Below are 25,966 nucleotides of genomic sequence, written 5' to 3'. Positions count from 1 at the left end.
TGGTTGTGAGAAGAGATTATATGTTCCTTGATGGAGCCCTGTTGTTTTGCATTTTTAATCGCCTGGAAAGAGACGTTGTTGTATTGCCTATATACTGAGTTCTTTGGGGCTTACAGTCCCCAAGTGGGCATTTGAAAGCATAGACAACGTTAGTTTACTTTAAGACGTTCTACTTTGTGTCTGGAGAGTTTTTCATGAGTAGGTTGGTCGTCTTTTCGGTTTTATAGTAAATCGTCAATTGTATTATCTGATTTTTGTCTGTAAGGCTAACGTTCCTATTAACAATATCTTTTAGAACGCTTTCCTCCGTTTTATGAGCTGTCGAAAAGAAGTTCCTGTAAAATAGTCTAAAGGGGATACATGTGTTGTGTTAGTTGACTCTTCATAGGTTACATGGCGTTTCAGCTTTCTTTTTGTGATGTCTTCAAGAAAACCATTAGAGGAGCCGTTGTTGACTAGGACCTGCCTTACCCTTCATCTTACCTTCTTCATCGACTTGCTTCCGTCCTGAGCTGTGGCTGAGAGCACGGTCGATGTAAGCGTTGACAACACTCCTCTTGTACTTGTCTGGGCAGTCACTATTGGCATTGAGGCACATTCCTATGTTTGTTTCCTTAATGTAGACTGCAGTGTGGAAGCCTTCGCTCCTTTCCGTGATCGAAGCTGCCTAGAAAGGGCAGCTTCCCATCTTTCTCCATCTCATAAGTGAAACTCAACACAGAATTCCACTCAAATGCCTCCTTCAGCTTCTACAGACGTCTGACATCAGGTACCTGTGTAAAAATGTCATCAACATACCTGCAGTATATGGCGGGTTTCAAGTCCATGTCAACTAAGACCCTCTGCTCAATGGTAACAATGTAGAAGTTTGCAAACAGGACACCTAGGGTGGGGAGAACCCATATTATTGTTGATATATTATTGAATGTGACCGACAGGGTGATCAGTGATTCTAGCGCGAATCTTCTCTATTCTCTTTACATTTTTCTTCGCTGAAGATGGAAGTTGAAAACTGAATTTCGGAGAGTTAATTTTATTTTGTGTGACGCTGATGCTAAGAGATGCGTCTAATTAACTCATATTAACATTGTCAAAGGCAGAATTCGAATGATAAGGCGAGCGTATACTATGGGAGGTAAACACAATATTATTAAAAATCATTTGCCAGTCTTCTGACCATATGTGGAGGGAGGTAAACACAAACCCTCTAATGCTGGTGTTTACCTCTCCTGCTTTACGCATTTCACAGTTCGTTTGGCATTTCTTATATATTGTTTAATTGTGCTTTATAGTTTGATAAGCTGATATTGTAGATGCCATTTTCTATTTTCAATTAATTTCTACAAAACTTTCTTATCTCCCATAAGAGTCTTTAGTCCAGTGGTCACTATTATTGGACTTAATCACTGTTGATGGTCTACCACTTAAATAGACATATTAAGAAGAATTTAGTCACATTACCATGGATGGACATGATCAATATTCTGTCCCTCATGGAGAGTCATCAAGTCTCCCTTGATGATTATCTTGGAGCCTCGCCTCATTGTTCCTCCCTTAAAGCGCGTGTTTAATAATGAGGAAGAATGTGAGTGTATGAGTGAGTGAAGTAACGTCATGTCTGTCTCCCTCACAGCCGGCCTCCTCACCTTCTTCCTCCTGGCGGGCTTCCAGTGGAACACCTCCATTTGCCTCGAGGCTCTGCTGATAACACTGTAAGTACGTCTGACTTTATAATATATACATGACTACCTGCAGATGTATATACTCCTGCCACAGTACCAGTAGGATACATAGTGTGTACTCGTGAGGTAGTATTTGTACCGTAGTATCTTTATGTATATACTCTCTTGATTTACTACCTTCTTGTAAGTATTACTTGTGTCTGAATAATCGATTTTTTAGCTCTCGGACCCCGCCTTTCCAAGCAATCAATTTTTCCTCTATTATATATACTACATATATTTCTCTCTAACACAAGCACACATCCCGAGGAAGCTACACGAAGCAGCTGTCTAACTCCCAGGTACCTATTTATTGCTAGGTAAACAGGGGCATCAGACTTCAAGAGACTTTGCCTATTAATTTCCGCCTCGGTCGGGAATCAAACCCGGGCCCTTAGGACTACAACCCCTGAACGTTGTCCACTCAGCCGCTAGACCCCACAGTGTGCGTGTACTCTCCCGTCCTAGTACCTGCATGTGTGTACTCTCCTGTCCTAGTACCTGCATGTGTGTACTCTCCTGTCCCAGTACCTGCATGTGTGTACTCTCCTGTCCTAGTACCTGCATGTGTGTACTCTCCTGTCCTAGTACCTGCATGTGTGTACTCTCCTGTCCCAGTACCTGCATGTGTGTACTCTCCCGTCCCAGTACCTGCATGTGTGTACTCTCCTGTCCTAGTACCTGCATGTGCGTACTCTCCTGTCCCAGTACCTGCATGTGTGTACTCTCCTGTCCTAGTACCTGCATGTGTGTACTCTCCCGTCCCAGTACCTGCATGTGTGTACTCTCCTGTCCTAGTACCTGCATGTGTGTACTCTCCTGTCCTAGTACCTGCATGTGTGTACTCTCCTGTCCCAGTACCTGCATGTGTGTACTCTCCTGTCCCAGTACATGCCTGTGTGTACTCTCCTGTCCCAGTACCTGCATGTGTGTACTCTCCTGTCCCAGTACCTGCCTGTGTGTACTCTCCTGTCCTAGTACCTGCATGTGTGTACTCTCCTGTCCCAGTACCTGCATGTGTGTACTCTCCTGTCCCAGTACCTGCCTGTGTGTACTCTCCTGTCCTAGTACCTGCATGTGTGTACTCTCCTGTCCCAGTACCTGCATGTGTGTACTCTCCTGTCCCAGTACATGCCTGTGTGTACTCTCCTGTCCCAGTACCTGCATGTGTGTACTCTCCTGTCCTAGTACCTGCATGTGTGTACTCTCCTGTCCCAGTACCTGCATGTGTGTACTCTCCTGTCCCAGTACATGCCTGTGTGTACTCTCCTGTCCCAGTACCTGCATGTGTGTACTCTCCTGTCCCAGTACCTGCCTGTGTGTACTCTCCTGTCCCAGTACCTGCATGTGTGTACTCTCCTGTCCTAGTACCTGCATGTGTGTACTCTCCTGTCCCAGTACCTGCATGTGTGTACTCTCCTGTCCTAGTACCTGCATGTGTGTACTCTCCTGTCCTAGTACCTGCATGTGTGTACTCTCCTGTCCCAGTACCTGCATGTGTGTGTACTCTCCTGTCCCAGTACCTGCATGTGTGTACTCTCCTGTCCCAGTACCTGCATGTGTGTACTCTCCTGTCCTATTACCTGCATGTGTGTACTCTCCTGTCCTAGTACCTGTATGAGTGTACTCTCCTGTCCCAGTACCTGCATGTGTGTACTCTCCTGTCCTAGTACCTGCATGTGTGTACTTTGTAAACTCTTGTCCTAATGTCTGCTTAGATAAGGAGGAGTGCCCCAAGTCACTATGGAAGTACTTGGAGATGAAGGAAATAACTGCGACTTGTCAGAAATGTATTTCTTCTTGCTCAGTCACAATCTTAAATTATTCACAAAAAACATTGAAGCGAAGACTTTTTACATAACTTCAGAATGTAATGTCTGAACCGTAAAACAAACTTGAGAGATGAGTAAAACTTTTTTTTGCCGTGCAGTAAACACCAAGCTTGACCAGCTCATCCCAGAGGTGTCTAAGAAAAGTGAAGCAGACGTCATTGTTTTCTATGAAAGAGCCATAAGGTACTTAAGTAACCGGTATAACCTCTCTAAAAAGCGACTTTCATAACAAAATATCAAAATTGAACCTAAAAAGTACCAGCGGCACTGATACAAGTAATGGTTTTGTTCCCATTTCTACCCTTAAACTCATTCATATTGTTTACCCAATTTCTGTTCCCGTATAGCAAACCCTTAACCTGTCCCGTCCTATCTCTGGCACAAAAAGTTCTATCCAAATTCCTCACCTGGGAATCACCCCACAACCAAAATTCGCTGACTTACTTCCTTAACCGGCGCTCCGTTCATTGCCTTGTCTTTCGTATGCACTGCAGTCTCCCCATAGTATTCGTCCTCCAACGTGGCGAATGAGTTGGAGGTCATCGCGAAAGCTGTAAAAGACCTTGTTAGAGTTTTCCTGTCCTATGTGACACTCCACGAACATAAGTATATAAGAATTATGGAGAATTATAAGAATTATAAACATTGTTTTGTGTTGATTTATTTATTTTGTGTTGTATTGAAGCTAATTGGTAAAAGGAACAGGGAAGAGAAGGGCCTCAAAATAGCATACACTTAAAGTATATTATTCGAACAGTAGGAATCTAAGATACAAATTAAACGATTTAAATGATCATGTCTACACAGAAACAATATATGTTATTGCAATAACCGAAACATGGATAAATATAGAAAACGAAACTATTATCTGATTATACAATAAACGGATTTAAACTATTTCATACAAACAGACATAGTAGACACGGAGGGATAGTAGTCATATACGTCAGGGAAAATTTGAAATGTAATGTCAAAGAGGGAATAAAAACAGTGTCACGCACAGAAACTATTTGGTTAAAATTAAACGTAAACGCAAAAAATCGTATAATATAATTATATATTATAATTTTAATATATATTATATTTTAAAATATAATCTTATAATAGGTATCCATCTTATATACAGGCCACGAAAGTTAGAATGGCAGCAAAGCTTCCATTCATCCCATTTCATGAAATGAAGTATCTGAAGCATCTAGGTCAAACAATATTTGTGTCATGTTTATTTCACTTTAATTTAAGTGGAATAAACTGGCTTAACAGAACGGAATACCAAAGCAGAAGAATTTTTGGAATTAATTGATGATTGCTTCCTTAGCAACACATGAAACCAGCTTTGGGAAAATACTATTTTAGACTTAGTGTTAACTATCAGGGAGACACAAATTAATGACAGAAATATGGCGTGAGCTGGAAACAGTGATCACAAGCAAATCATATTTAGCATAGAACGGAATAAATGTGTAAGACTGAATTCTGTTATAGTGCTAGACTTCGGAAAAGCTGATTTTAATGAGCTAAGAAATCTTGGGTGGAATATATTGGACAGACCTGGGCACGGGGGAGCGGGCCTGTCTTGGAGCGAGACATGAACCTAGCGATGAGTGAAGTAACAAGGGATTGAGATGTGGATTCAAAATAAAACTTATATAAAAATATTCAAAGCAAAGCACAGGAAAATAGTATACCATACAAATGGATTGGATTGAATAATAATGACCCGAAATGGATAAGTAGGATTCCTTGATTGTTTCAGGTATAGGTTAGACATATATATGAATGAGTTTGGGTGGATATAAATAGGAGCTGCCACCTATAGACCAATTGGCCTTCTGCAGTTTCCTTGATTCTTATGCTCTTAAGTTCTAAAATATATTATATTTAATATTAATACATAAAATCACAATAACGTGATATATCAAATGAACAAATCCACAAGGGCCGTGATGAGGGTTTGAACATGCGCACGGGAGGTTCCCAGACGTGCCTTAGTCAACTGTACCACAACATGGTCAATATTGGATTTGTTCATTTGATATATCATATTATTGTGATTTCTGTGTTTATTGAAGTAAGGGCGTTGAGGTAGAACATCTGGTTGACAGAGCCCGGGTGCTTGGGGGCATTGTGTGAAACCCCCGATTGGGCTTCGGAGAAGCTTTGGGATCCTAGTGAGGACAGTAGCATTCAAGGTTGCAATTCTTTTGACCATGTAGTGGTACAGTTGACTAAGGCACATCTGGAAACATCCCGGGCGTAGGTTCAAACCTTCATCACTGCCCTTGTGGATTTGTTCATTTAATATTAATATTAAAATTTACCTGGAAAACATCATGAGGGCAAATGGGGGGACCTTCGACGAACCGCCGGCTCCCTGTCCTCGTCGAGGCCACTTGGGTTAGTGGCCCTCAGGTAAATCAAGGTAAAGGTAAATCAGGTTCTTATGATAGTGAATCTTCTTCCCTGTCCTGTTTATTTCTCTCCCGATTTTCGTATCGTCGGCAAATTTGCAGATATTAGAGCTCCAACCTGAATCAAAATCATTTATGTATAACATGAATAACAGAAGTCCTAGGACAGAGCCTTGAAGCACTCCACTTACAACATTTTCCCACTCTGACTTAACTCCATTTATACTAACTCTTTGTTTCCTTTGGTATAGCCATGCCCTAATCTACCTTAATATTGCACCCCCCAATAACATGAGACTCTATCTTTTTAATCAATCTTTCATGTGGCACTGTATCAAAAGTTTTGCTAAAGTCAAGGTACTCAACGTCACAAGCCTTTCCACTAGCAACTGCCTCAAATATGCTGGAATAGAATGATAGCAAATTTGTTAAACATGAACGGCTGTTAATAAAACCATATTGTGAGTCATTAATGAATCTATGTTTTTCAATATTAAGACGATTGGCTATCGCAGTTATTGATTCGAGCAGTTTTTCCACAATTGACGTTAAGCTAATTGGCTGATAGTTTGACCCAAGTGATCTATCTGCTTTCTTGAAAATTGGTACCACATTAGCAACCTTCCACGACTCTGGCACTCTTCCTGACTCTAATGATTTAATAAATATGATAGACAACGGCTCGCAAAGCTCCTCTTTGCGTTCCTTAGACAAACACTTTGTTGGGCCCTGGGGATTTGTTTGGCTTTAGTTCACTATTTGTTTAATAACATCCTCCCTGGTAACTACTATACTAGTTAACCTGTCCTCTTCCCGCCAATATAGACTTGTTTTATTGGCTGAAGGCATAATGTTAAGTTCTTTAGTAAATACAAAGATAAAATATTGATTTAAAATACAACTCATCTCTTCGTCATTATCAGTAATCTGACCTGTCACAGTTTATATTGGACCAATCCTTTCCCTAATCTTTGTTTGATATAACTGAAAAAAAAACCTTTAGGATTTGACTTTTCGTGCCCTGCTATACGAATTTCAAAGTTTATTTTTACCTCCTTATCTCTTTTTTTTAAATTTCTATCCAGTTGGACGAATTCTTGTTCTAGACTGATTTCCCCTTACCCAATCCTTTTGTACCAAACTTTCTTTTTACTTATATGGTTCTTCAGATCCATTGTTATTCATTTCGGGTCATTATTATTCGATCTAAATAATTTGTATGGTATACTACGTTCCTGTGCATTTGGCCTGAATATTTTTAAATAAGTCATATTTTGAACCCACATCGCAATCCCTTGTTACTTCACCCATTGTTAGGTTCACTAATCACTCCATGACTGGCCCACCCCCCCCCCCCCCATGCCCAGGTCTATCCAATCTATTCCACGCAAGAAATTTCATAGTCCATTAAAATCATATTTTAAAAAATCTAGCACTATAACAGAATTCTCTTTTACACGTCTATCCCATTCTAGGCTAAATCTCATTTCCTTGTGATCATTGTTCCCTAACTCACTTCCAATTTCCATGTCATTAATTTGTTACGTTATGCCACTTATCAAGACAACCATCACTCCTAAGTTGGTTCAACAACACGGCCGGCCGGGCCTTGTCTCAGTTTCTCCTCGACTCTCCAGACTTCTCCGTACTGACGCTGTCAGGTTTGGATAGACCCACTCAGCGGGCATGCTTTTACACTTGTTCTCTGCATTGGGGAAGGCCCCTTTCAGATGGCGCAGATTTGGACTAGGGTCATATCTGGGCAGTGATTACCTGCTCATCGTCATTTCCTTTTGAGTCACAGTTAGGTTGCTCTAACCACGGAGAGGTCCAGGTTGGTCTTCTAGGAGAAGGGGTGGCTTGGCTTTGTGGTTGATGACTGGGCGACCCTTACTCCAGTTGCAGCGAAACTGCACGGGTCAGTGGATGCCCTCTCTGAGTTTCTCTTCCCTATGGGCTCTCGACACCTTAAGAGGACCAGTGGCTGGACCTCCACTTCATCCTGCCAAGGAGCATCGTGGTGGAGTTCTGAGGGCTGGCAGGCTGTCCTGGACCGACGCTGTCTATGGAACTCGTGGCGTCGCCACCCCACCCCATTTCAGGGACAGGCTTTCTGTAGGACATATGCCACGTGTAGGTGGATAGTCCTCCTTGTCAAACAACAGGCCTGGGCTGATTATTGTGCCTCTCTTCGCTTTGACTCTTCTTCGGCAGGGGCCTAGGATTTTGTTCGAAGGATGTCTGGGAGCTATTCTTAGCCTTCCATCCTGCTCATTGACCCCAGTGATAATTCGAACCTGGGAGGAGAAGCAAATGCCTGATCTTTTGGCTAACCATTTTTATGAGGTTTTCCGTGTTCCGTGCATCCCCACGGGTTACGTCAGATGGGGCCCATAAAGGGTGTTGGCCTAGCTCAGAACTCAGATCGTCCATTTACACCTAATGAACTCGAGGAGGCTTTGTCACTCTAGAATGGGCACAGTGCCGGAGAAAGACTGCATCCCATATGAATTCATTCGGAGGATGCCCTGGGCATCCAGGGCTGGTCCCACTTTCTCTTCTATAATGCGTGCTGGTTCTTGGGTGTCTTTCTTGACTCGTGGAAATGCACCATTCGTCTCCCCTTTTCGAAGCCTGGAAAGGATGCGTCGGTCCCGAGCTCATATCGGTCTGCTTCCATGGCTCAGGAAATTCATGGAACGCCTGGTACCCCTCCGGCTGCAGTTGGTAGTACAGACATCGGGTCTCCTGCCAGAGGGCTTCAGTTGGTTTCGTCCGAGAAGGAGCACTATGGACTGTCTCCTCACCTTTGAACATCGAAGAATGAACACTGATCGGAGGAGGAGGGTGCTTCTTGCAGCTTTCTTTGACATCCAGAGTGCGTTTGACTCTGCATCACATTTAGCTGTCCTTCAGGGCTTGGGTCTCTCGGGTTCCACATTGGGATGGTTTCAGAGCTCTCTACATGTAAGCTCGTTCAGAGTGGCGGTGGGTGGTGTTGACTCCTCATCCCACCCAGTCTCTAGTGGTGTTCTCCAGTGAGTGATCATCAGTCCACTCCTATTTTCCATTCTTCTGTCCGATCTCCTGGTCTTCCATGGTGCCCAAGTTTTATGCTATGCAGATCACATAACTCTTCTGGCGGATGGTGCCACTCTCCAGGAGGTGCAGGGTTCTCGGCAGGAGGCAATGAGTGTGTTCTCTGCAAGTGTGATGGGAAAGGAGCTCTCTATCAACCCGGAGAAGAGTTGCGTCATGTGCTCTCATAATGAAACTACAATGGGTTCCGTCTCTTGTCGGGATTAATGACAATGAGGTAGCAGACGCTGCATCAGGATTGGCGCATGGTATTCATGAAGTTACACAGGTGTGGCTGGAACTAATGGAGACTCTCACATAGCTCTGGACAACCTGCCTTGCGGGATGGAAGGCAAAAATTTTGACTGCCCTTAAATCCTCTTCTTTAGGTATCCTCCGGGAGGGCGCCTTCCCGAGTCCTTGGGTCCATCAAAGTTAATGTATCCTGACACAACCCTAACTCACCTTCTGACTAGGCACACCTGTCTGACTGGGCATCTCCATTGTCGCCGGTTGAATGATTTTCCCTACTGCCAGTGGTGTCAGAACAAGGTGGATACTGTGGAACATCTATTTCTCCACTGCCAATGGGTTTATTGAGCTCACATCACACTACAGAGTGCTATTCATAGGTTGCATATTCTTTGCCTCACCCGTTTTCATTGACGGAGTGGGCGCGAGAGAGGGCGACATCTGCTACGACATCTTTTGACATGCCTTTTACTTTATTGGATATGTCCGTCAGCTGAAGAGGCTGCAAGGATCGCATCCCTATTTGCAATTTCCAAGTATTAGGCAGCCAGGTCGCATCCGATCCCTCGATCGTCGTCGCTTCTAAATCAACAACACCAGCATCATTCTTGCCATAGAAATTTCCCAGTTATCTGTGCATATCCCAATTACATTGCATTAGATTTGACATATTTGTTCTTATGTTCTTGAATCAGAAGTCGTTTTTCCTGTACCCCACCTGTGTAAAAAAAAATAATAAAAAATCTGTTTTAGTTTTAGTGGATATAAATAGAAGTTGCCTTGAATAGGCCAATAGGCTTCCTGTAGTTCCATTAATTCTAATATTATTATGTTGTGTACAGGAGCTTCAGAATGTTTGGTGAAGATGAGGGCTGGCGGTACATACTACACTCACTGTGGGCTTGGGGCGTGCCGGGGCTCATCACCAGCCTCGCCCTCACCCTCAACCACTACCGCGCCTCCCTCCCCTGCAGCGTCATCACCCCCAGGATTGGTCTCTACAACTGCTTCTTCTCTGGTCAGTCTCCCGTGTTGTGCTTACCCCTGCAGGAACAGTGCTGTAAACATTCCTATGACAGAGTCCAATATTTTGGAAATTAGATAATCCAAAGAACGGGTTAAGCGGAATATGACTGTATTTACAAATTTGATTGAATTATCCACAGACCAAAAAGCCAAACTGGTGTATCTGTACGTGCCCATGTTGCTGACGCTGTGTGCCAACACCTTCCTGCTGGTTGCCTCCCGCTGCGTCCGCTCAGCAAACCTGCGCCGAATGGAAAAGGGTTAGTTTAGTTCATATATTTTGCACCCCAACTATATCCATACTGTGAGTGGAAGTGAAAATGTTAGAGGCACGTAATGGGGTCATGAACTAAACCCCCCATTATTCGGTTAGCATGTTACATCATGTTTGATAACCGGTTTCGCTGGGATTGTGAAGATGTTTTGACAGTGTGTCACATCACGGAGACCGGGAACTAGACCCATTGAGTAGACCCAACTAGTTAGACCCACTTGTTGTCAAGAGGACGACGCTCTTCGATTGAAGAACCTCGAGAGAAGAGGCGGGTACTGGTGATACAAGAAGTTATCACTGAGGTAAGGAGTCCACATTAAAACAAAAACACGGAGGGTAACGAAGATAATCAGGAGCCTGAGAGACGAGTCTCGGCCATCGTCATGAGAGTGAGAGACACCATCAACTGGTGGACAAGAGCTGGAGCTATGCACTGTGATGGTAGGACTGCAAATACCAGAGGAAAGGGCCTGTAGGGGTTTATGGAGGAACTTTAATGAACAGTGAGGGACAAAGGAGATTCCCAGAGGTCATCAACAGAGTGAGTGGTTGAAGTGTATGGTGAAACAAGGTGAGATTGATGCCACAAGGTGGTTGTGAGGAACCAGCCCACGACAAGGTACTTTAAAGTTATTACAAGAAGAGTACCGAGAGTTAGAGCCCCAGGTGTGCAGTGAGGGTAGCAGCATCACTGTGTGAGCGATATACAGGAGTTACAAGAGTGGGGCCAAGAGGGAGAGCCCCAGGTGGACAGTGAGGGTCGCTGTATCCCTGAGTGAGGGACTGTATAATGAGTTTTCCAAAAAACAAGGGTCCACAAGTGAGGTGGGGCCCAGAGCTGAGTGCCCGGGTGTGTGATTGTGAACGCACATCCCTGGGGAGGTAAACTGAGGTTTATAGAGATATATTGTGTGACGGGTCTTGACCCCCAATTACGTATTCTGCAGAATCGCCAATTACGCTCCGGCATACGCTGGCTAAAGAGGAGTCAATGTTCCTCTAGAACGCTCGACAATGTCCGCCCTAAGTGCTGCAGCACTCTCCGCTCTAGAGCTCCTCTCTGTTGAGGCCCTACTCCCCTCCCTAGGTACCACTGTTCACATCTGGTGAGCACCCCAGTTAAACTATGGAGCAGGGTTTGCACCCAACTCAGCCTTGCACCGCGTAGTAAGTGAGGTAACTCTACCACTCCCTAGTTTCCTTGCTGGGGAAACTAGGGAGTTTCCATGGACACAGAAACTCAAGGTTTACCCCAGGTCGAGTTGCCCGTCCATAAGGTTAATCACAAGGTCGCCAACTTGACTTAAAACTCTGCGATCAAGTAATACTTCCAATACAGTGGGATGTCATCTCTCCCAGTCTAATGCTTCTTCAACATTACTGTGGTGCACAGTAAACACCACGACAACACATAAAAGAAATCAAGAGGAGGAAGGAATCACATTAGTAAAATGTGATTTGCTTATTCACAATTGGCTACACTGAGTAAGCAATGGTGTATACTGGTCTGTAAAATCTCTAAATCAGTTCGATGGCAACACTCTTGAAATTAATGATGATATATGGCAACACTTCACTGTTTCCAAGTCCAATGTTATGAGGCTATCTCTTAACCAGCACTTCTGTCATCATGTGAATGTAAAAACATATTATAACACCTCTTCAATATGTATAGCCTTTAAATCACTACTTAATCAATACACGAAAACATAATCTATATAAATAAAAATGTAAATGTTGGTTTGTTCAAAATCGCTAATCTCCGAAAGTTCTTCACCGATTGCTTTGAAATTTACACACAACATTCCATTCGCATCTAAGCTGGTTTTTATATACATACTATATAGATGTAACTTCTGTGATGGGAATTGGAAAAAATACTGTGTTTTTCATGTGAGGGGAAATCTTCAAAACCTATTTACCAATTGCCTTGAAATTTTGACACAACTTTGCATTCAAATAGACGCGTGTTTTTATATACCTACTATATACATGCCTCACCTATGACAGGATTTTTGTTTAATTACCGCCATCTGTTGGACGTAAGAGCAACACAATCTGCAATCTCCGAAAGCTCTTCACAGATTTTAGCAACACACGCTATACTAAATATGTTACAATTCCATTTCAATGTTTCCAATTGCATTGATAAATTGAATTTTAATAGATTTTGATTTATTTTAATTTTGATTTAATTAATTTATGTGACATTGTTTTGGAAGTGAGCTGTGTTTTTACCATACCGTTCATTTCGTAAGTATAAGTATAGATGCCACACCTGTGACAGGTAAAAACATTTTTTTTTAAGAAACAGTGCCATCTGTTGCATATAAGAGCAACACACGCTATACTAAATGTGTTACAATTCCTTTTCAATGTTTCAGATTGCATTGACAAATTGAATTTTCATTGATTTCGATTTTTTTTTCATTTTGATTTAATTATTTTGTGTTTGACTTTTGGAACATTTTTTTTTCCTGTCACAGGTGAGACATGTAGGTATATAAAAACATGCGCCTATTTGAATGCAACGTTGTGTCAAAATTTGAAGGCAATCGGTAAAGAGGTTTCGAAGATTTCCCCCACATGATAAATACAGTCAAAAAAAAAAATAAAACATTTTTTCCGTGGCACAAAAGTGAAATCTATATTGTATGTATATAAAAAACCCGCTCGGATGCGTCTGGAATGTTTGAAAATTTCAAAGCAATCGGTGAAGAACTTTCAGAGATTGCTACTAGGTACGACATATATATATATATATATATATATATATATATATATTTATGTATATATATATGTATATATATATATATATATATATATATATATATATATATATATATATATATATATAATTATATATATATATATAAATATATATATATATAATTATATATATATATATATATATATATATATATATATATATATATATATATATATATAAATATATATATATATATAATTATATATATATATATATATAAATATATATATATATATATATATATATATATATATATATATATATATATATATATATATATATATATATATATATATATATATATATATAGGGGGGTACCACCTCTGGTGCAATTATAGGGACCCACAGCCTCAGAGAAGGGAACACAGAGCATTCAGGGAAAAACTTGCCATTTAACTCTGAATACGTAAGAGTGTTCGCTTCTACTACCACCCCCCTTTTTTTATGGTGTACACTTTATTATGCAAGTTATACAGTTACATATCTGATTTTATACAAAAAATTAACATTAAGAGGACACAAAAAAAAAGTTCGCTTCCTAGAGGCTGTAGATTTCCTCGAACTCCTCCGACGCCGGGCAGGAACCGAGGATGCAGCGAGCATTCCCCCTCTGGATCGCGACACTGAGGCGCTGAAAGAGAAAACTTGCTGCTCTAGGGTCTCTTGTGGTGTCAATGAGCTTGGAACCAAGATCCTTGAGAAACCTTCTTGCACTCTCTCCCCATGAGCCTAGGGTCTCAGACCCTATTGGAACGAAGTTGTACCGATGATCTAATTGCCTGTACTTGGCTGACTTGTCTCTTTCTCTGCGTGTTGCCGCGGCTCCTGCTGTGCCGGCAGAGAGGTTGATGTATGTGGTTGCCAGGGTGGATACACAAGTATAGTCCCATGCCAACTGTCTGCCACCCTTCCACGGTCGCAGTGTGATTCCGTCTGGTCGGCCGGCAAAGCTAACAGAGTCACGGTTCAGTAGGTTGCGGGGCTCTCTCTCTCTGCTGGACACTGAGCAGAGGCAAGGCTTCTTTTAATGATGTCATTGACTTCGTCGTGTCTAGTGTGCCAACCACCAGATTTTCCACAGTGCAGGCCATGCAATCCATATTCGTCAGCATCTGCCTCGCCGCAAATACACCTATGAACAGTGTGGATAGGGGCAGCAAGGCGAAAAGCAACTGCAATACGGAGCTCCTGCAGATCAAGACGTGTGCCTGTCGCAGACATAGGGACTGCCAAAAGGAAGTCCCCTGCATGGGGAGCCTGCACAGCTGTGAGGCGTGCACGATCACTGGGGGTTGTTGCTGCCTCCAGCAAAGCTGTGGCTTCTTTGTCTACAATGGGGCTGTCCCAACTGGATTGTTTCTTGGCTTTCGGCATGGCTGGTCTGAGTGCTGGGTCTGCCATGGCACCCCATTTTGTGTCGCCTTCCGTGTAGTGGGAGTCCTGTATCCCCGCTACATCACTCAGGGTGTCAGGTAGAATTTCCTTAACCAGGTCATCTGATGCTGAGGAGGAAGACAGGAAGGCTGGGACAGCAATTTGGGTAGCAGTGCGGACACCCAAGCCACCGAGCCTAACAGGAAGAGTGGCTTGCTTCCACTGGCATTCGTTGAGGGAGAGGTTAACAACTTTTTCCAGCATGGTCTTCAGTAAGAGGTCATACTCTTCAAGCTTTCGGCTGTCGTAAGACGGGGCGCATCTCAGAAAGTAGGTTAGCCTCGGAAGGGATAGGCATTTGGTGAGGAGATAAAAAGCATCGTGGGCGTCGATGTCACCTATTCTGTCTTCCATCCTCCTAAGATCTGCGATTTTCTTGTCAAAGATCTCCTCAATGGCGTTAGACCCGAGGGGGGCTCCAAGGAGGGTGCTGTTCTCGGCCCTAATGACATGGGCTCCAGGCAAGGCAGACCTTATTCTAGCTACGATGTCTGGGTTGGAAGAGACTACTTCACACTTGGAAGGGTTCAGGACGAGACCCAGGCTTACTTCTTGCTCCCTTATTTTCCTGATATCTGCCAAGAGATGGTCTACGGTGCCAGCTATAGTGCCATCATCCAAAAACCAGATGTTGAACTCACTGGACAAGCTTTCGGTGATTTCTTTTAAGACTAAGCAGAAAAGAAGGGGAGCAAGAGGATCACCTTGCTGAACACCTTCACATGATCTGATTTCATGTTCACCAAAGAGCAGTGTTGACTCACCACTGTAGCACGATAGTATGAACGGGTAGAGGGGCCGGAAATGGCGATGTACGGCACAAAGTACTGCATCTCTTCTGACCATGTTGAAGGCATTCTTAAAGTCCAGTTTGAGCAGGGCCTTTTCATCAGAAATGTTGGTGATGTATGCTCGTGCTGCATGGGCAGCCGCTTCACAGCCTTGGGGGAATCCAAATCCTAGCTGGATTGGTTTCAGCAATTCAGCCGCTTGCTGGCTGACTACCCTCGTAGCAGCCTTGGCAATCAGGCGTCGGAGAGTGTTGCCAACAGCGATTGGCCTGATTCCTTCGTCCTTCTTTTTGAGAGCACAGAGGGAGGCACCAAAAAAGAGAGGCCTGATGACCTCAGGTATATCACCAGCCAGGCACATGTTGACGAACCTTGTAAGTTCCATAAGAAGATCTTGTGCAGCATCACCAACCGCAGGATTTAACATTTGCTTGATGTGTTGAGGTTTTAACCTTTAAAGCCGCCTGCTGACCCAGGTGGAAAAGAAAGGGCTGCTTTGTAGACCTCAGATTCACCAACGATTAATGGGTCTGAGATGGTGTCGGCTGATGGCGGAACGATGTTGTCGCCTTGAGGGGCTCTGGGTGGGTGCTTGCTCTGCAGGGCCCGTGCTGTGGCTGAGTTTCGAGGAGAAATTTTCTCGTCACTGGTGAGGACTCTAATAGCACTTGCGGTATTTCCCTCTTCAATTTTCTTGGTGATTTGTGCTCTGATTTTGTACGTTTCCGGTATGTTGTTGTTACCATTTCTGCGGTGGATGTGCTTTGCTCGGAGAGGCAGACGAACTAGGTTGTCCCCCCTTGGGTATTCATTTATCGCCCTCAGGACCGAGGAAGCAAGTGATTTGACTCTCCTCGGAGGGACGGTGAGGCATACATTGCCAAACAGAAGGACATTATGCCACGCTTGAATGTTTTCCGGGGCATCATTGACCCTTTTCAGAAGATTACAGAGTTTGGCTACTGCATTTGGGCGGGCTGCTTTTGGGATGTGTGGTAATGTTCTAGCAGACGTCGCTATGATCGCTTGGGTGAGGTTTTCAGATGAGATTAGGTTAATGGGAGTCCGAGGTAAGATGCAGTGGTGGGAACCACTGCATCTTACCTTGTTGACGGTATGAAAGCGGATGACACCACCGTTGGAGTTTATGGCGGTGTTTTTGTTTCATACTCGGCAAAAACCTCTTTTAGAAGTTGTTGGTATCTCAAGGCTTGTGGAGTCCTGCCCGACCGCTGGGACCCCTTCCATTTCAACTCGGTTGGGAGAGTTAAACTGTGCATTGTTCTACAGAGGGGGGCAAACACACTGGGTCATGGCCAAGCAACTGCCAGCAACTGGGTGTGGAGCCAGCAACTGGGTGTGGAGCCAGCAACTGGGTGTGGAGACAGCAACTGGGTGTGGAGCCAGCAACTGGGTGTGGAAAAAGCACCTGGGTGTGGAGTCAGCAACTGGGTGTGGAGTCAGCAACTGGGTGTGGAGCCAGCAACTGGGTGTGGAGCCAGCAACTGGGTGTGGAGACAGCAACTGGGTGTGGAGTCAGCAACTGGGTGTGGAGTCAGCAACTGGGTGTGGAGCCAGCAACTGGGTGTGGAGCCAGCAACTGGGTGTGGAGCCAGCAACTGGGTGTGGAGCCAGCAACTGGGTGTGGAGCCAGCAACTGGGTGTGGAGCCAGCAACTGGGTGTGGAGCCAGCACCTGGGTGTGGAGACAGCAACTGGGTGTGGAGCCAGCAACTGGGTGTGGAGCCAGCAACTGGGTGTGGAGCCAGCAACTGGGTGTGGAGACAGCAACTGGGTGTGGAGCCAGCAACTGGGTGTGGAGACAGCAACTGGGTGTGGAGCCAGCAACTGGGTGTGGAGCCAGCAACTGGGTGTGGAGCCAGCAACTGGGTGTGGAGCTAGCACCTGGGTGTGGAGACAGCAACTGGGTGTGGAGACAGCAACTGGGTGTGGAGACAGCAACTGGGTGTGGAGACAGCAACTGGGTGTGGAGCCAGCAACTGGGTGTGGAGCCAGCAACTGGGTGTGGAGCCAGCAACTGGGTGTGGAGCCAGCAACTGGGTGTGGAGCCAGCAACTGGGTGTGGAGCCAGCAACTGGGTGTGGAGACAGCAACTGGGTGTGGAGCCAGCAACTGGGTGTGGAGCCAGCAACTGGGTGTAGAGCCAGCAACTGGGTGTGGAGGCATCAACTGGGTGTGGAGCCAGCAACTGGGTGTGGAAAAAGCACCTGGGTGTGGAGCCAGCAACTGGGTGTGGAGGCAGCAACTGGGTGTGGAGCCAGCAACTGGGTGTGGAGACATCAACTGGGTGTGGAGACAGCAACTGGGTGTGGAGACAGCAACTGGGTGTGGAGCCAGCAACTGGGTGTGGAGTCATCAACTGGGTGTGGAGACAGCAACTGGGTGTGGAGACAGCAAATGGGTGTGGAGCCAGCAACTGGGTGTGGAGGCATCAACTGGGTGTGGAAAAAGCACCTGGGTGTGGAGCCAGCAACTGGGTGTGGAGGCATCAACTGGGTGTGGAGCCAGCAACTGGGTGTGGAGCCAGCAACTGGGTGTGGAGCCAGCAACTGGGTGTGGAGCCAGCAACTGGGTGTTGAGGCCGCGGCTGAGTGTGGAGGCATCAACTGGGTGTGGAGGCCACGGCTGGGTGTGGAGGCCGCGGCTGGGTGTGGAGGCATCAATTGGGTGTGGGGGCATCAGGTGGGTGCGGAGGCCGGTGGGGCGAGGGTCAGCTCAGGTAGTGAGGTGCGGGGGGGGGGGGTCGGTTTGGAGAGGGAGGCGTAGTATCGAGGCATATATATATATATATATATATATATATATATATACATATATATATATATATATATATATATATATATATATATATATATATATATATATATATATATATATATATATATATATATATATGTTGAATATGACCGCATATTCTGTATTTATTATTTTCTGGTTTAGGGCTTCTGCCCCTCTAACTATTTTCTTAGCATCAGGGCTTAATTGAAATAGGAGTTCTCCAAAACTCATTTTCGTACTTTTAAGGTGAAGAAAAGAAGTGATTTACTATAGTGTATTACACTTATTTGTATAATTTGCACGACGTTTCGAACCTCCATGGTTCATTCTCAAGTGAACAGATCTTACAATACTAGTTGATTTTATACCCGCATTAGGTCAGGTGATAATACAATGAAGGTGAAAACATGGGGGGATACATAAGGGATAAATGTGAGGTGAAACATAGAGGCTGCAGAAGGCTTATTGGCCCATACGAGGCATCTCCTATCCAAACACAAAGATTAATCCAGTGTAATTGGCCTGTTATGTTGGACATTGTCTTCTGTGTTGGCATCGATATGTTCTTGTTTTGTCCTTACTCTCATGGTGGGTAGAGTAAATAGTTCCGTGATTTGGGTGTTCATGGTAGGTCGCTCTATTCTTATGTGAATTGCACCCAAATCTTATGTGAACCATGAACTATGCAAGGCCCGATTTCCCTAATAAGCCAAGTTTTCCTGAATTTCAATATTTTTCTATTTTTTTCTTATGAAATGATAAAGCTATCCATTTCATTAAATATGAGTTAATTTTTTAAAATTATTTAAGTTACAACTAACGGAGATATATGACCCAACCTACCCAACCTAACCTAACCTAACTTCACCTAACCTATGACGTTCTACATACATACATACAGTATGATGTATGTATGTATGTATATTTGTTGTTGAATATGAACGAAAAGGTAAGATTCATAATTCTAACACGAATTTTCTCAATATTTCTTATGTTTTTCTTCACTGTCGATGGTAATTGAAATATCAATTCTCCAAAATTCATTTTTATTTATTGTCTGACGCCAGAACGCGTTTCGTAATTCCTTATTATTTTTTTCAGAGACTTAGTTTACACACAAAATACATTCATACTTATACTTGTTTTTGTGAGGTGGTATGGCACAAAAGTTTTGGGTGAGGTGACATGCACAAGATAGAACACGAAACAATGGGTATAATTGGGTATGAAAACATAAGAATGGAAGTAACTGCAGAAGGCCTATTGGCCCATACTTCCTCTTGCTGCTTCCATATTGGTTCGTGGTCTTGAAGTTGGTAGAAGATTGTTGTGTATTAATTGGCTGTAATTTCTGGTGTTGACTTTTTGATGTGTAGTGCTTCACTGATGTTGAGCCTCCTGCTATCGCTGTATTTATCAATGATTTCTGTGTTGCTTTTTAAGATTTCTCTGGTGATGGTCTGGTTGTCAGGAGAGATTATATGTTCCTTGATTTAGCCCTGTTGTTTCACCATAGTTTATCGCCTAGAAAGAGACGTTGTTGTCTTGCCTATATACTGAGTTCTTTGGGGCTTACAGTCCCCAAGCGGGCATATGAAAGCATAGACGACGTTGGTTTCCTTCAAGGCGTTCTGTTTGGTGGCTGGGGAGTTTTTCGTAAGTATGTTAGCCGTTTTTTTGTTTTTGTAGTAAATAGTTTTTTGTAAATTAAATTGGTAATTTATTTTGTTTTTGTAGTAAAAATAACTATTAATGGGTTGATGTGATTAACTTATGTTGATGAATGACCAATTACATAATTTGTGTATTTATAGGAGTTGTTGAGATAAAGAATTTAGACTGTGTAGAGATGTCTTATGTGTATATGCATATATTTTCATATTACAACTACCACCATTGGTAGGTATTGTGGAGAGCACGACAGCGGAGGACGGCCACACCGTTGTCACTTCTCGACACTCGGGACTTCGCTCCCACCGGACCCAAAACCTGTGAGTATTTCCCGACCATTGTGTTGTTAGTCACACTACCTGAGCATGTGTGGTTAGACACACTACCTGAGCATGGTGTTGTTAGTCACACTACCTGAGCATGTGTGGTTAGACACACTACCTGAGCATGGTGTTGTTAGTCACACTACCTGAGCATGTGTGGTTAGACACACTACCTGAGCATAGTGTTGTTAGTCACACTACCTGAGCATGTGTGGTTAGACACACTACCTGAGCATGGTGTTGTTAGTCACACTACCTGAGCATGTGTGGTTAGACACACTACCCGAGCATGGTGTTGTTAGTCACACTACCTGAGCATGGTGTTGTTAGTCACATTACCTGAGCATGTGTGGTTAGACACACTACCTGAGGAAGGTGTTGTTTGTCACACTACCTGAGAATGGTGTTGTTAGTCACATTACCTGAGCATGTGTGGTTAGACACACTACCTGAGCATATTGTTGTTAGTCACACTACCTGAGCATGTGTGGTTAGACACACTACCTGAGCATGGTGTTGTTAGTCACACTACCTGAGGATGGTGGTGTTAGTCACACTACCTGAGCATGGTGTTGTTAGTCACATTACCTGAGCATGGTGTTGTTACTCACACTACCTGAGCATGGTGTTGTTAGTCACATTACCTGAGCATTGTGTTGTTAGTCATACTACCTGAGGATGGTGTTGTTACTCACACTACCTTAGCATAGTGTTGTTAGTCACACTACCTGAGCATGGTGTTGTTAGTCACACTACCTGAGCATGGTGTTGTTAGTCACACTACCTGAGCATGGTGTTGTTAGTCACACTACCTGAGCATGGTGTTGTTAGTCACACTACCTGAGCATGGTGTTGTTACTCACACTACCTGAGCATGGTGTTGTTAGTCACACTACCTGAGCATAGTGTTGTTAGTCACACTACCTGAGCATGGTGTTGTTAGTCACACTACCTGAGCATGGTGCTGTTAGTCACACTACCTGAGCATGGTGTTGTTAGTCACACTACCTGAGCATGGTGTTGTTACTCACACTACCTGAGCATAGTGTTGTTAGTCACACTACCTGAGCATGTGTGGTTAGACACACTACCTGAGCATGGTGTTGTTAGACACACTACATGAGCATAGTGTTGTTAGTCACACTACCTGAGCATGGTGTTGTTGTTCACACTACCTGAGGAAGGTGTTGTTAGTCACACTACCTAAGGAAGGTGTTGTTAGACACACTACTTGAGCATGGTGTTGTTACTCACACTGCCTGAGCATGGTGTTGTTAGAGACACTACCTGAGCATTATGTTGTTAGTCATACTACCTGAGCATGGTGTTAGACACACAACCTGAGCATGATGTTGTTAGACACACTACCTGAGCATGGAGTTGTTAGACACACTACCTGAGCATTTGTGGTTAGACACACTACCTGAGCATGGTGTTGTTAGTCACAATACCTGAGCATGGTGTTGTTAGTCACACTACCTGAGCATTGTGTTGTTAGTCACACTACCTGAGCATGGTGTTAGACACACAACCTGAGCATGATGTTGTTAGACACACTACCTGAGCATGGTGTTGATAGTCACACTACCTGAGCATTGTGTTGTTAGTCACACTACATGAGCATGGTATTGTTAGTCACACTACCTGAGCATGGTGTTGTTAGTCACACTACATAACATGATGTTGTTAGGCACACTAACTGAGTATGATGTTGTTAGTCACCCTACCTGAGCAAGGTGTATTTAGGCACACTTCCTGAGCATTCTGTTGTTAGACACACTACCTGAGCATGGTGTTGTTAGACAGACTACCTGAGTATGGGGTTAGGCCCACTACCTGAGCATGGTGTTGTTAGACACACTACCTGAGCATGGTGTTGTTAGACACACTTCCTGAACATGGTGTTGTTTGACACACTACCTGAGTATGGGGTTAGGCACACTACCTGACCATAGAGTTGTTAGACACACTACCTGAGCATGGTGTTAGACACACTACCTGAGCATGGCGTTGTTAGACACACTACCTGAGCATGGTGTTGTTAGACACACTACCTGATCATGATGTTAGACACACTACCTGAGCATGGTGTTGTTAGACACACTACCTGAGCATGGTGTTGTTAGACACACTTCCTGAACATGGTGTTGTTTGACACACTACCTGAGTATGGGGTTAGGCACACTACCTGAGCATGGCGTTGTTAGACACACTACCTGAGCATGGTGTTGTTAGACACACTACCTGATCATGGTGTTAGACACACTACCTGATCATGATGTTAGACACACTACCTGATCATGATGTTAGACACACTACCTGAGCATGGTGTTGTTAGACACACTACCTGATCATGGTGTTGTTAGACACACTACCTGAGCATGGTGTTAGACACACTACCTGATCATGATGTTAGACACACTACCTGAGCATGGTGTTGTTAGACACACTACCTGATCATGGTGTTAATCACACTACCTGAGCATCGTGTTTTTATCACACTAAAGAAAAGCCGGTGGGAGCCGGTCGGCCGAGCGGACAGCACGCTGGACTTGTGATCCTGTGGTCCTGGGTTCGATCCCAGGCGCTGGCGAGAAATAATGGGCAGAGTTTCCTCCACCTTATGCCCCTCTTACCTAGCAGTAAGACAGGTACCTGGGTGTTAGTCAGCTGTCAAGGGCTGCTTCCTGGGGATGGAGGCCTGGTCGAGGACCGGGCCGCGGGGACACTAAAAGCCCCGAAATCATCTCAAGATAACCTCAAGATAACCACTACCATAGCATGGTGTTGTTAGGCACACTACCTGAGCATGGTGTTAGACACACTACCTGAGCATGGAGTTGTAAGACACATTACCTGTGCATAGTGTTAGACACACTACCTGAGCATGGTGTTGTTAGACACACTTCCTGAGCATGGTGTTGTTAGACACACTACCTGAGCATGGTGTTGTTAGACACACTACCTGAGCATGGTGTTGTTAGACACACTACCTGAGCATGGTGTTGTTAGACACACTACCTGAGCATGGTGTTGTTAGGCACACTACCTGAGCATGGTGTTGTTAGGCACACTACCTGAGCATGGTGTTGTTAGGCACTACCTGAGCATCGTGTTGTTGCATGGTGCCCATTTGTTTCTGCCTCCATCTGGCATCGAACACGGAACCTTAGGACTTCGAATGGCGAGCGCTGTCCACTCAGCTGTCAGGCTCATAAGTTTACATATTTACAATTATGTAAATATATGTACTTACATATATATGTAATTGACAAATTTTGTAGCATATTTGAACGTGCACAATAACCTGTTTTGGTGATAATTGTGGCACCAAATCCATTGAAATCTGTTAAGAATTAGTTTTCTTTAATAGCAGACTTTACTTCATAATGTTAAAAACTAATTGTAATTTATATATGTTGTATAATATTTAGACTTTAATAAGGTTAATACTTTCATTTACCTGACCTATACTTGTATCATCTTATACTTGTGCTTCCTTAAGAACAAAACGGGTAGATTTGGGTCCTGTTTTTAATATATGGTTTACTGTTGTTATATATGGTGTAAGCGATTATTCTTTATACGCCTCGGCTACATCACTTGGCTTACATTAGGCTAAACATGCACCTGAACTTTGCCATGAACATTAACGATAGGTTATCTTACACAGTGTTCTTCCCACAGGTTGACGGAAGGTGTGATTATGGTTATGTGGTCCGGGGCGATGTGGTTCATGGAGGTGATGGCCTTCTTAGTGGCATTCAACAGCGTCGAGCCCTCACATGCTTGGTATAATTACCTGTGGTATATTCCCTCGAGCCTTAACTGCCTGCGAGGGATAGGCATCTTCCTCATCGTGGTGTTAACGCCTGAGAACCGAGGCAAGCTGGCGCGAACATTTAACGGAGTGATCCGGTCCATGACGGCCTGCTGCATCTCCCTGGATCCGACGGCTCGCTCCACGTCTTCTAATGTCAATGCGGTGGGCATTCGATTTTCCAAGATGCTTATAAACGAGGGATTTGATCTAAACACTGATGTCACTTCTGATGTGACATTAAGTTCTTCATTAGCTGCTTCTGAACTCGGGCCAGGAAAAGGTGAGGCTGACGTGTCAGCCAAAAGTTATAAAAAATCCCAGTGAAGTTTGCCTACTGTTTTACTGCTAGCAAGTGACCGTAACCATGCCACCGCTCCCCAATGAATGGGTGTGGTGTGCATAATAGAAAAATTAAACTATATTTTTATGTCTAACTAGTTTGCCACTTATCTACGGGTGGCAAACCAACCCCATCCACCCACTAGATGGGTGTGGTGTTCATAATAGAAAACTAAACTATATTTTTATGTCTAACTAGTTTGCCACTTATCTACGGTATGGATATATGAATCTCGCTGAATCAGGATATCCTGGGAACACGTGACTGAGGTATAGGCTTATCTCCTTTCTTGCCAATACGACGCAAGCTGAAATACGGGCAGTAGGTAAATACTTTCTAAAGAGATATAATACTACACATATTTCTAATTGAAATGTGAGAGCTTCCTGAATTAAAACTTGTTATTTTTTGTGGGCATGCAGTATGTCGACAAACGTCTTATCTAATATTATATTGTGATCACAAATAATAAAACGATATAGGAACTTAAAGTTTGCCGATCCTGTGTCTGAGAAATGATGAAGCTGCTCCGTCACTCTAACATCTGCAGTAACAAGGATGACGCAATAACGAGGCGGTAATTCTAGCGAGCTTCCAGACACTGTTTCTCTGAGAATAATGGCTGCGTCTCCCCTTCTCGGCTTGCACATGCGCAGTAACATGGAGTGTGGGAGCGGAGTAAAATTCCACTATAATTCGCTCAACGATGCGAGATAATAAAGACAAGGTTTGTCATAAGAATGCTAATACTAATTAAATTCTCGCTGTGACAATTAATATGAAACAAAGTTCACATAGACTAAAAAGCTAAAGGGGAAACTTATTCCTCCATGAATGTCCTTTGATAACAGTTCATAACTATAAAATGATCTCAGCAAACAATGTAATATAGCTGGATCAATGGTGAATGTATAATCAGCTAATACTTCTTGTAAAAGAATGCTGAAATAAAGAAGAATTTAACCCAATTCTCGTGAATGTAAAAGTTATTCCTCAGTCCTGTGAGTTGACGCAACACGGCTATGAATACTAGAAAACTTTTGGAATACTTACAACACAGTAAAATATGATTAATGTTATTACACTACTGGTTAGTAGTTTTAGTAAAATATAATGGTTAGTACAATAATTGCTTCATGAAGTACTAAATATTAGTAATTATGTATTGGATGATTATGACAACTAGTACAGGATATACATCCTATTGCATTAGGGATTAGTAATTAGGTGTTGGAAATTTCCAACATAACTCTGGGGGGAGAAATTACTGGTTGCAGTTGATGGTTTAGTACTGACATACCTGTTCCTCTTCCTGAAGTTATAAAATTCTCAACTATGGACATGAAGACTGGATTTCGACTGTTTAAAGAATCAAGTGCTCCTCGGTTATCGTCAAATACAAAAATATCTTTGTCGTCATGA

At 43.6% G+C, this 25,966-nt stretch overlaps 1 protein-coding gene across 1 annotated transcript in view; it reads left to right on the top strand.

Annotated features, from left to right (window-relative positions):
* LOC123752427 (probable G-protein coupled receptor Mth-like 1) overlaps positions 1-25,512 on the top strand; it is a 110,816-nt gene extending 85,304 nt beyond the window's left edge. The window contains exons 4-8 of the mRNA XM_069316543.1: positions 1,634-1,712; positions 10,137-10,312; positions 10,461-10,580; positions 20,291-20,378; positions 24,069-25,512. Of these exons, the coding sequence (XP_069172644.1) occupies positions 1,634-1,712; positions 10,137-10,312; positions 10,461-10,580; positions 20,291-20,378; positions 24,069-24,528 (923 nt within the window). The 3' untranslated portion in view covers positions 24,529-25,512. The remainder of the gene's footprint in view (positions 1-1,633; positions 1,713-10,136; positions 10,313-10,460; positions 10,581-20,290; positions 20,379-24,068) is intronic.
* The last annotated feature ends 454 nt before the right edge of the window (positions 25,513-25,966 follow it).

The sequence above is a fragment of the Procambarus clarkii genome, chromosome 84, assembly GCF_040958095.1.
Source record: "Procambarus clarkii isolate CNS0578487 chromosome 84, FALCON_Pclarkii_2.0, whole genome shotgun sequence".
NCBI lineage: Eukaryota > Metazoa > Arthropoda > Malacostraca > Decapoda > Cambaridae > Procambarus > Procambarus clarkii.
This window is presented reverse-complemented; position numbering and strand designations above follow the sequence as displayed.